The sequence below is a fragment of the Podarcis cretensis genome (genome assembly GCF_951804945.1).
Source record: "Podarcis cretensis genome assembly, chromosome: 9".
Lineage (NCBI taxonomy): Eukaryota > Metazoa > Chordata > Lepidosauria > Squamata > Lacertidae > Podarcis > Podarcis cretensis.
In genome coordinates, this window is record NC_137178.1 from 35,809,385 (window position 1) to 35,821,188 (window position 11,804).

General features: G+C 43.5%; 1 protein-coding gene across 1 annotated transcript; it reads right to left on the reverse strand.

Moving 5' to 3' along the window:
- Window positions 1-1,056: 1,056 nt before the first annotated feature.
- PCDH18 (protocadherin 18) lies at window positions 1,057-10,880 on the reverse strand. Its single transcript, XM_079990134.1, has 4 exons — window positions 7,851-10,880; window positions 6,706-6,791; window positions 6,430-6,593; window positions 1,057-2,235 (listed from the first exon to the last, which is right to left on the reverse strand). Exons 1-4 carry the CDS (start codon window positions 10,536-10,538, stop codon window positions 1,568-1,570), a joined length of 3,606 nt encoding a protein of 1,201 aa, XP_079846260.1. The 5' UTR covers window positions 10,539-10,880; the 3' UTR covers window positions 1,057-1,567.
- Between the last annotated feature and the right edge of the window lie 924 nt (window positions 10,881-11,804).

Sequence of the window (11,804 nt, forward strand, 5' to 3'; positions counted from 1 at the left end):
TGTGTTCCTGTATATAACTCTAGCTGAATTATAATAGTCCCAAGAATCCCTTAAGGTTCATCACACCAAGACTGACAAGTAAAACATAAACCATGTTCAGGGTCCAGAATTAGGCAGAAATTTTACTCATACCAACAACTGACAGGCTAGGCCAAACTTTTGTGTGTGTGAGAGAGAATAAACTATCCATATTCAAAAGGCACTCTCAGAGAGTTAGGTGATTAAAATAGTCCCCCTTATTCACTCAGGAATATACCATTAATGGTGATACATACATCTTTGAAAAAGTGAAGATGAAAAGAAAGGTGTATATTTGCATGAAATTCTCATATGCTAATGTAAATTTACAGATGCAAACGTAGAAATAATGATAGTAATCTAAATAGAAATGCAATGCATCTCACAATAGCAGGGAAGACTGACCAGGTGCCCCTTCTCAGCCTGCTGTTCAGGTGCTAACTCCTGATGGGCAACTTCAGGGCTCCTTACCCCTTTTGTGATTTGGACCAGACAGCATTTTAAATAGAGCACATCTGCAAACAGAGCACTATACTATGTAAAACAGGACACATGACTGCCCTATACATATGTGTGGAATATCATTAGCAGGTTGAAATTGGCTTTTTGTCCTAGGCTTCAATTTCTGCCTCAGTGTTATTTGCATCTATAAAACATCATCACCTGTAATGTACAGCATATCTTTAAAAGACTGAGCAAACAATAACATGGCTTTTATTTAAAAAATGGGTGACATGACATGGGTTGTGTGAAAAGGAGAAATAGGCTCAATACATGAAAAGGTATTTCTACAATTTTCCAACAGAGTTCAGCTGACCTATTACAATCTGAATCCTATGCAAAGGGTCTTCAAGAGATATTTTGAAAGTTGTGCTCCACATGAATATGAATATATATATATATATATATATATATATATATATATATATATATGCAATGTGTTCTTTGGGTTCAAGGTTGCTCTTTGTATCACCCCCACCCCTTAACTTTGTGGGAGAATGGATTTGTCCCAGCCTGAAAATAAAAGAACTTCTAGGCTTCAAGGGAGTTGATAACTCTTTATTATAAGAATGAAACATTGTAACAAGATGTTAGATCAGTTATTGAAACTAACATTTGGATAAGGTTTCACTTGATTTGATTTTTGTACCATAACAGTTGATTGTGGGAGTGGGGGTGGGGGGCGAAACCCATGGAAAATGGCATCCCTTAGTTTTTATACACTCTTGTGATTAGAATAATGAATGTCAGACACAAACAGTGCCAGGTGCATATATGTAGGAAAACATGCTTGCCATGGGAGTACAAAAATAAAATTTATTTGTTAAATTACACATAAATATAAGGTACAAATGTATTTTTAAAATACAGTTAAAGATAATCACACTTGCATTGTGTACATATGAAAATACAGTATTTTAATATTCAACATACACAGACACATTTATGATAAATGTAACTAATTGGCAATGCCAGTTCTTTTCATTCTGGGCTCCCATCTCTGTTTTCCATAAATATGGAAAATTAATATGCTATGAAACAAAACTCTCTAGTTCTGTCGGACATCTTGTAGCAGCTTGTTAATTTCTGCCACCAGCTCACTAGCATCCATTAGTTCGTGTTTACCGTCACTGAGGTGGTTAAGCACATTGTCAAAGTCATCTTCTTCATAATTCTCTGGGATTTCCTCCATGGCTGGCAGCCATTTAGAAGATGGCTGGGCCCCTGAGTGAGTCCCCAAAGGAAGCCCAGTGTTGTTTGCAGGGTTTTGGAAGTGTGTGCTGGCTGCCCAAGCTGCCACCCCTTGTGGATAGCTTACAGTCTTGGCAGGCAAATGTCCTTTCCTGCGCTCTAGTGAGCTGGAGGGATCCATTTCGTTGCATTCCGTGTAGGCATCTAATGAAGGAGGCAAAAGGCGCTGGAAAACACTGTTCATTTCTGACAGCAAGGATGAGGTGCACATGTCACCTGCTTCGTCCTCGCTCTGACTTTCTTTGCCAAAAGTTGAAAAGCTCTTTTTCTTTTCAGTCGTCTCAACGGCTTGAGCATCCTCTTCCAGTACCTGCTGTTGTGGTGGTTGAGTTTGCTGTGGCTGAAATTCCTCCCCAGGAATAAACATATTACTTCTGTAATCAGAAGATGGAGAAGGCAGAGGTGGCATCCAGCACTGGTCAGAATGTCCCAGGACTCTGCATTCCTCTGTGCATAGTCTCATTGCTGTCAGTAAAATGAAAACAAGAAGTTAATATTCATTAAGTTTCCAGGCACTAGCCACAGTGTCACTTTTAACTTTGAAACTTTCTGGGACATGCTTATCCATAGTGTAGTGGTAGTGGTTTGAACAGAAGACATTTAGGCTATGACTTTAGGGATGAGGAACCTGCATGGCCAGAGATGAGCAAGAACTGAATGGCCAGAAGTTCTCCATTCCTCCTATAAACACTTATATGGAAAGAATTCCTATTAAACTAAGGAGGGCTTACATCTAGAGTAAGCATGTACAGGATTGCCCCATCAGTGAATGTGTGTTCAATCCTCTTCCACAACACTTTAACATAACCATCCAGGTATTTAAAGCCTCATGTAAGTGATTGTAATGGGGATATGCTACTGGCCTTGTCCTCCATTGTGCCCCCACTGCCTGGTCCAATTCCTACAAACACTGGAGGATATTTTACCCTGTAGATTCCCACCCCATTTTTGTTGTAAATTGCTTTGGATGTTATGCTATGAAACAGCATATGGATTTGCAAATAAAAGGGGGGGAGAAAGGAGAATTAGAAGACTTGACAAAATGATTAATATGTGAATGAGCGTTGTAACATCAACTTTCTGAGTCACTATATTTTAGTGACTGTGAATTTCACAGACTGACTTAAGTTTCTTCCCATTTTAATCAACTTAATAAAGATGGCTAAATAAATGTAGCCTATATACCTTCAAACCCACCCCATGTTCCATGTATGTGATTAAATTTTACACTTGCAATTGTATTCTTTGCACTTAAATATATTTATAATCATCTAGCTTTGTGCTTCCTTATATCGGTTCTTGGAAGAAGTTGAGATGGCTATGGTCAAGTTACTATTGGTGTATTGGTAAGCTGCAAAAATCCTGTATGTTTAGAGAACTGAAATGCTCAAAACATAGACAGGTTTGGTAACTGAGTAAAGGTTTACAGCCTAAGATTACACAGATTCCATCCAATTGTTGAAAATCGTTCTCATTTACATTAGTTTGTATTGAAGGACAACAACAACAAAAAGATTTTGGCATTCTTGTAGTTACTGGGAAATACCGTATTTTTCCCTCTATAACACGCAGATTTTTTTTCCTAAAAAGGAAGGGGAAATGTCTGTGCGTGTTATAGAGTGAATGTGTGGTCCCTGGAGCCGAAAAATCAGGCAAAAATCAAATCACGGCACTTCACGGAGAAGGGAAAACTGAAAAGAGGAAGTGGCTGCTTTCCTGCATTCTGCCTCAGGGTCTTACTGCTCACCCTCCTCTGTTTCGTTGCTGTGTTTGCTGAAACGGAACAAAGAGCAGGGAAAGCCCCTCCCCTCCAGGCAAGCAGAGGGGAATTCCTCTCTGTGCTCGGGTGCTGCTGGGGGAGAGGGAGAGAGAGGGGGGAAGTGAGAGGGGGGGGGAGGGAGAGAGAGGGGGGAGGGAGAGAGAGAGGGGGAGGGAGGGAGGGAGGGAGGGAGGGAGGGAGAGAGAGAGAGAGAGAGAGAGAGAGAGAGAGAGATGGCTGGCTTGGGTGGGGGGAAACTTTTGCCTTTCTTTCCTCCCTCCCGTTAAATCCCTCTCCTGCATTCTTAGCCAGCTGCTTCTCTGCACACCCCTCTCATGTCCCTTATTTGTTTTTCCTTCGCTCCCCACTTAAAATGTGGTTACAAAGCATAGATCCACATGGATCCTCAGGATCTTTGCATTGGGTCACCCCAAATTCACCATCAGATCACATAGCATGACCATGGCTACAGCCTGCACCAAAAAAATCACGCACCCACTGTTGCCTGGGGCTGCAATGGTGCAAAAATGTGGTTACAAAGCATGGATCCACAGGGATTCTCAGGATCTTTGCACTGGGTCACCCCAAATTCACCATCAGATCACATAGCATGTCCATGGCTACAGCCTGCACCAAAAAAATCACGCACCCACTGTTGCCTGGGGCTGCAATGGTGCAAAAACGTGGTTACAAAGCATGGATCCACAGGAATTCTCAGGATTTTTGCATTGGGTCACCCCAAATTCACCATCAGATCACATGTCTGTGGCCACAGCATGAAGCCCAAAAATGATACATCCACTGTTTCATTCAGAATGTTTTTTCCCTTGTTTTCCTCCTCTAAAAACGATGTGCGTGTTATGGTCAGGTGCGTGTTATAGAGCGAAAAATACGGTACTTTTGCTCTGAGGTATGTTTGTGGACATTTTGTTTGGCAGAAAGTCCAATACAAATTGTACAACTCCTCCTGCCTCTACATAGTATCAACAATTATATACATGGCTATCCTAACAGTCATCAAAGGACTAACTTAAACTCCTTAATTTAAATGGGCATTCTCTTAGCATGACTATAGTTGGATATCACCTAATGTTTGGTGCATTCATAATTGGTGGACATTCATAAAAAAATAATAATAATCTGCTGTTATATCAGCATAATGCACATATCTATAGAAGGTTGGGAAACTCCTATGAGTCTGATGGCCTAAATTTGTGTTAGTTGTTTTAGAATTACCTAATAGCAAATGTTTAATGTTTAGAAAATTATTTCTGTCAATTAATACTTTCCATTGTTTAATATCTGAAGAACCCAGTGAATAATGAGTATATGTTGGCTCTCATTTACCACTACAGAATCAAACAGCTCAAGAAACATTGTTCTGTGACATTGTATTTAGAAGGGTAAAGATGTATTGGCCCATGGAGATAGGTTGATCTGTTAGGAGACAACTTCTTATGAACTACCCATTCATCTAGCACAGTACTCTCTACACTGACCAGGAATAGCTCCCCAGGGTATCAGGCAGCGGTCTTCCCCCATACCTGATCCCTTTTTCAAACTGAAAATACATAGAACTATTGTTCCTCCCATATGAACGCAGCCTAAGAAGCAATGGGACCTGCTTCTTTGTATACATGCATACCTCTACCAAAGGCATTATGGACTTTGAAGAAGCAGGAACTCAGGACAAAATGGAGAAATGAGCTAAGAGGAAGGCACATTTGGCAAATCCTCACTGTGATCAACTCCCGCCCAGAAACCTATGTCCCCACTCTGGAAGGATGTGTGGATCCAGAATTAGCTTCCACTTATGGACACACTGTTAAAACCATATTCATGGAAGACAATCTCACTCGGCTATGAGTGATAGCCAAATAAGAAAGAAGACTCATGCATAGAATTTCCCTATAAGACTACAACTCCCATCAGCCTTAGCTAGTGTGGCCAATCATCAGGAATGATGGTGGTTGCAGTCAGACATCTGGAAGGCTATGGATTCCCCATCCCTGCTATAAGAGAAACTGTTCATTAGGTTGCAACATGGTAGACTATTTGGAATTAATGTTGAGAGTACAAGGATAGAAGGGTCCCCTAGTAAGGTTTAAGGATTTTAGATCACTGCACATAGCCAGTTGTGGATGGCATGGTAGGGCAGGGCAGCTGCTACTTAATGGGAAGTAGAGGGGTAAGTCAGTGATGAGGTTGGTGTGGTGCAAATGCCAGTTGTGAGAGTACCAGTTTGTCTCCATTGGTGTGTTTGCATCATGCTGACTTTGATGTAATTGACCAGAGGTCAAGTGGGCTATGCCACCCCACTATGCCATCCACTATGGCACATAACAATAAAAATTCAGTAACAGACACCCAGTGTGAGTTTACAAATGGCAGGCTGGAACACCAATCGCCATTCTAACAACTGTGGTAACTGCATACATATGTGCTTTCCTACTTTTTTCAGAGAACTGGGTCTCATATAGCCTTTCCGTTTGAATATATTTCTCTAAAGGCATTTTGAACACAAAATCTGTAGCACCCAGGCATTGAATATTGCCATTCTCAAAACTAGATATCAAATTGTCATTCATTTTGTTATTTAATGCAACCAAGAAATTGGCTCCACCCATTATAAAGGGCAAGAGCAACCCACTTTGAGCCAACTCATCGGACTGCAAGTGATACCAGTTGTGGTGTTTGTGGCCATTGAACTTGGATAAGTGTGCAGCACTTTGGGTATACGAGGTGCCATGCTGCACTTGAGCATAAATTGGGCTATAGGTGCTGCTATGTGAAGAAGGAAAGAAAGTTAAAGAGATTGCTTTTCGTCATTGTGAAGTTGTCTCAGTGTGATTGGCAGGGAGCACTGTAAACAAACTGTTCAACTTTCATTGCATTCTTACCTGCAGGAATTCTCCCATCTGTAAGGAAAAGGTCACTGAATCCTTCTCCAAGAAGTCTGTCAATTGGAGAATCTCTCCCCAAATCATAATCGCTGTCTCCTGCTTCACTGTCACCACGGCCGCTGTCTTTCAAGCTGAACTTATCCATATCTTGAAGGGCGTACCTGCGATAAAACAGAAGTGACATGTGGATTGAGTTATCCTCTATTGGCTTATGTGCTGGGCACTCTCCTCAGGTAAAACTGCTTTCAACATTGATCTGAGTAAAACCCTCACCTGTAGCTCCTGGAATATTTGTTTCCTCTAAAACTTGGCCTTGGCTGATACTGGCCTTGATGAAGCATTGAGAGAAGTTGAGAGACCTGTAAAGAAAAACACAAAAGACTGATTCCTGAAAAATAATGCCCAAATATCTCCCTAAGAGAAAACACGTGTTTTAAAAATTATTATTATTACTACCACTATTATTAAAACTTCAGCTGTTTAAAAATAATCATTTAGAACCTCTTCATGTTGCAAAGACATAAGACAATACAGCCAAAGTAGAAGACAACTGGTAATATCTAATGACACTTTACCAATACAATTTAGTCCTGCTTTTATTAGCCTGAGGATGCCAAATAATTAAAGACCTGATCTTCAGTCTAGTCAAGCTAAAGTATTTGGATGTGAATGGATTTAGCTCCATTGAAGTTAGTGGGCCTAGAAAATCAGCTTACATTCAAGTGTTTTAAGCTATGGCTCAGGGCCTTAAAACATATTCATTAACAGATTTGCATGCACAGTTGACACAAGCTGTTAAAGCAGCTGCAGTTAGAATTGCGGCACCATTGGTAATATATGCCCTCATTGTTTTGTATCATTTGTATATGTAAATACACTATGGAATGTGTTCGAATAGAGAGGCAAAGAACATGCAAGTTTAGCATACTTTATTAGAAGCATTTGCAGGAAATGTTCCAAATAAAGATTGAAACCTTGATTAACAACAATAATAATGCCATTAAGAGTAACTCTTTTTTAATGTTTAATTGGCATGGCAGTGTAGCAAGGGGCTGTGTAGCCTTTCACGATTCACATAAAAGTCACACACACACAGAGAGAAACAAACTCAAACACACACAGGGCCATTTTACACATTACATATTTCCAACACAGAAACAAATACAGTGTAACAATCAGTTTCAAAATCATGCACTGTGTGCAAAGATGTACTGTTACTGGGAAGCTGCTGCCAATTGTGGCTTCCCAGTCCATACAGAGAGAGATTGAGAATACAAGTGTGTGCAATTATCATACATCACAGTTGGCACACTGGTTGCAACTGCATTCTGAAATAATGAATCTGTGAAATGGCCATGGGGTGCCTGCTTGCATTTGTGAGTGAGTACTAGTCCATGTAGCACAGTAAGTGAGCTTACCTCAACAGCAGGTGTAGCATGAGTGAGCTCAAGGGAGAAATTCTCAGGTACGTGATTTGATGAGATGGTCACCAGACTGTTTAGAGACTGGTGACTGTGGTGGCTTTGGCGACTGCTCATCTGCCCTCTTTCTAGTGTTGGAGATGATGAAGGTGAAGCTTTATGGTGTGACCTGATTGGCAAAGTACCATTAACAGTAGGCACTAGTGTAATGTCCCCTTTGTGGATCTGTCTTGATGGCCTTTTGGGATGATGCTGGTATGTGGACTCTGCTACACGACAGTTATAGGATCTGGTGTCCTTTTTCTCACGATTGCACCTTGTAGCAAAGACAACCATGATAACTAGCAAAACAGCACATATTGCCCCTAAGGATATAATTGTGATCATGGAAACATCTAGAGAAGGTTGGCTAATGTACGTAGCTTCTGTAGCTGAAGGCAGATAAACATATTTAACAACACTGCATTTCAGAAGTGCTTTGGTACTGAGCTGAGGACTTCCTTTGTCCTGAACCACCACTGAAAGTTCCCATTCTGTTGATTTGGCAGATTCAATGCTAGCATTGAGATAGATGTCACATGTCTGTGGGTCCATTATGAAGAGGTGGTCCTCACTACTACTTGCTAATGAACAGCTGAGTTCTGAGTTCATCCCTGAGTCTTTGTCTATGGCTCTTATCCTAGTGACAGGGTAGTTGATTTCAGCTTCTTTGGGGATTGAAATCTTTGCTGTATTGTTGTGCAGTACTGGCTCTATAATCCAAGGGGCGTTGTCATTTTCATCAATGATAGTGAGCACAACTGTTGTATTGCTGGCAAGTTGCTGACTCCCTCCATCTCTAGCCTGAACCACAAAGGCAATTTGGTTTACTTCTTCATGATCAAAAGTTCTAAGTGCATAGATGGCTCCATTGGAAGGATCAATGGTCACATAGGTAGTTATGGAGCTTCCCAAAATAAAGCTCTCCAAGATAGTGTATGTCACCTGCCCATTATCTCCTAGATCTGGATCTGTGGCTGTAACAGAGGTGATATATGCACCTGGAGAGTTATTTTCCAGAATTACAATTTCATATCTATTGGTCTGGAACTGAGGTGGGTTGTCATTTTCATCAATGATCTGGACAGTAAAGTGTTTCACTGTGGAGAGACTTGGGGTCCCCCTGTCTTCTGCTATGACAGTCAAGCTGTATTCAGATCGCTTTTCTCGATCCAGAGTAGTATTTGTTAAGATGAAATAGTTGTTTTCATAGGTCTTTTGGAGTTTAAAGTGACCATGCCCATGGAGCTTGCACACCACCTCTCCATTCAACCCAGAATCTTTGTCTTGCACTCTCACCAGGGCCACAAATGTCTCTACCGAAGCTTTCTCAGAAATGTAAGCAATTTCCTCCTTCCCAGGAGACATCAGGTTTAAATTGATATCTGGCTTGTTGTCGTTCACGTCCACAACCTTGATGATAATCTTGCAGTGAGCTGGGATAGAATTGGGACCCAGATCTTGAGCCTGGGCATCAATTTCATAGGATTTGGTGGTTTCATAGTCCACTGGCTTGAGAAGGGTCAGCTGCCCCCTCTCAGAGTCCATCTTAAAAGTCTCGATGATCTTGGAAGACACGTGGCTACTGAAAGAATAGACAACTTTCCCATTCGCCCCCTCATCCGGATCAGTCGCGTTGAGGTCGATGAGCAAAGTCCCAACTCGGGAGTTCTCCAACAGCTGGATGATATAGGTCTGCTGCTCGAAAACGGGACTGTTGTCATTGGAATCGGAAATGCTGATCTTCAGGATGGAAGACCCACTGCGCTGAGGAACCCCGTTGTCCGAGGCGGTCAGCTGGAGCTCGTAGCTCGATTTCAGCTCCCGGTCCAGCTCGCTCACTACGATCAGCTCGGCATACTTGGCCCCGTCGGTCCTCGTGCGCACTTCGATGGTGAAGAAGTCGTTGGCCGACAGCGAGTACGTGTACAGGGAATTGTCCCCGACGTCCGGGTCGAAAGCGCTGTCCAGAGGGATCCGGGTGCCCACAGCGGCGCTCTCGGAGATCTCGAGGGGGATGAGCGCTCGGGAGAACTGCGGCGAGTTGTCGTTAATATCCAGCACCTCCACCTCGATGTGGAAAAGCTGGAGGTGCTCGGTGGGCAGCGTGATCACGTCGAACTCGATGGAGCAGTTCAAGTTCTTCTGGCACAGTTGCTCGCGGTCGATCTTGGCGCCGATGCTGATCTCGCCGTTATCCTCGCGGACCTTCAGCAAGGGAGAGTTGCCCCTCTGCATAGCTCGGAAGCGTACGGAGGAAGGGTTGGGCAGCCGGTACAAAACGTCTGCCACGTCTTCCGAGAGCCGCGCGATGACCGAGCCCACCCTCTGCTCCTCGTAGATCCGGTATTTCAAAGTCTTGCCCGCGGCGCCTCCCCAGCAAGCCGCCACCGTCGCCAGGGCGAGCAGGGCGGCCAAGTGCGTCTTGCCGGCGCTCAGCCTCGGCATCGCGAAAGCCTTTCCTTCCCCACAAGTTCGCAAAGCGCTTCTCTCAACTTCTGCTCGATGTCTCCGCATGCATTTGCCTTCCCCACCCCACTCCCCACGCCCCCAAAAACTGTACCAAAAAGAGAGAGCAAGAGTCCTTCTGCAACCCAGCACAGTTCCGATATCCTCTCCGAGCTCAGAAAAGTTGCTTACATGCATGCAGATGGTGGCGGGACTCCCTTATACATCCTGGAGGCGAGCCGGCTGGATTGTGCTGCTGCGCTCTAGTCCAGGAGGGTTGGCACATCAGGGCTTTTATTCCTCTTCCTTCTCCTCCTCTTCCTCCTCCTCCTGCCTCTGCAGTTTACTCTCCGCCGAGTGCGTGTGGAGGAAGGAACTGACGCTGGCTCGGCGCTGGGCTCTTTCCCCCGAAAAGATCCTCTTTCCTTTCCCTGCTCGGCTGCCGACTAAGCAGCCTCGATTGCTGACTCCCGTCTAAAAATCTGGGCAACTTCACTCCAACTCAGACAAAGCTTTTTGCCCGGCTGCATGTGTTGAATTGCTTCCAGCCAATCAGCGGGCTTCCAAATCAAAGGACAGTGAAGTCACACACATGCAAAAAAAAAAAAGGGGGGGTGGAGGAAGGAGCTGGAGGAAGGAGGGGGCAGCTCCTTCTCCCTCTCTCCCTCCCCCACCCTACGTTCACTTTCTGTGAGCGTGCCGTTACACCCACCCCCACCCCCAAAAGTAGGCGACTGGCTAAAGAGCTACTTTAAATCAACTTTTTTGTTCTCCTCTTTATGTTGGTTTCGACGGGGGTGGGCTTGGTTTTGTTTTCGTTTGGGGTCTTGTTTGTAATTTTAATGAGCGCTTTCAAGAATCCCCTCATGCGTGGACTTCAAAGCTGCTGTAACCAAAGCGAGTCTTTTTTCGAGTAAGTTTTGCGGAGTGAAGAAGTTTGCCCTCCCTCAGCCTTGGTCCCCGCCTCTCTTTTGAGGAATATTAAGATGCTGCTTCTGATTTCTAAGCAATCTTTTCCCCTTTTGTCTTCTCTCTCCCCCCCCCCCCCCCACCTTATAATAGCCTTTTTACTTTTAAGCATTTGCTTCCCTTCATCTTAAAGTCAAGAAAATGCTTGCATAGCCTTGTCCTTTCGCTGGCTTCTGATGAAAGTATATATAGCATTTGGCACTGATGTGTGTGTTTGCCTTCCCTGTAGTTCCCCAGCCCCACTTACTGTAGCCCTTGTAGTTCTTCAGAAGCTCCCTTTCATCTTCCTTTTAAAAGCACCCTTTCCTTTTAGCATGATGGAGCATGCTAAAGCATTGTGTCCACATGTAAAACACTTTTATCATAAGAAGCTGTGGGGCACACCATAGGGCAAATATGGCAGGGATCCTCTAAAGCAGGGGTGCCCAAATTTTTTTCAAAGAGGGCCAGATTTGAAGAAGTGAACATGTATGAGGGCCATGTTGAGCTTTTTTT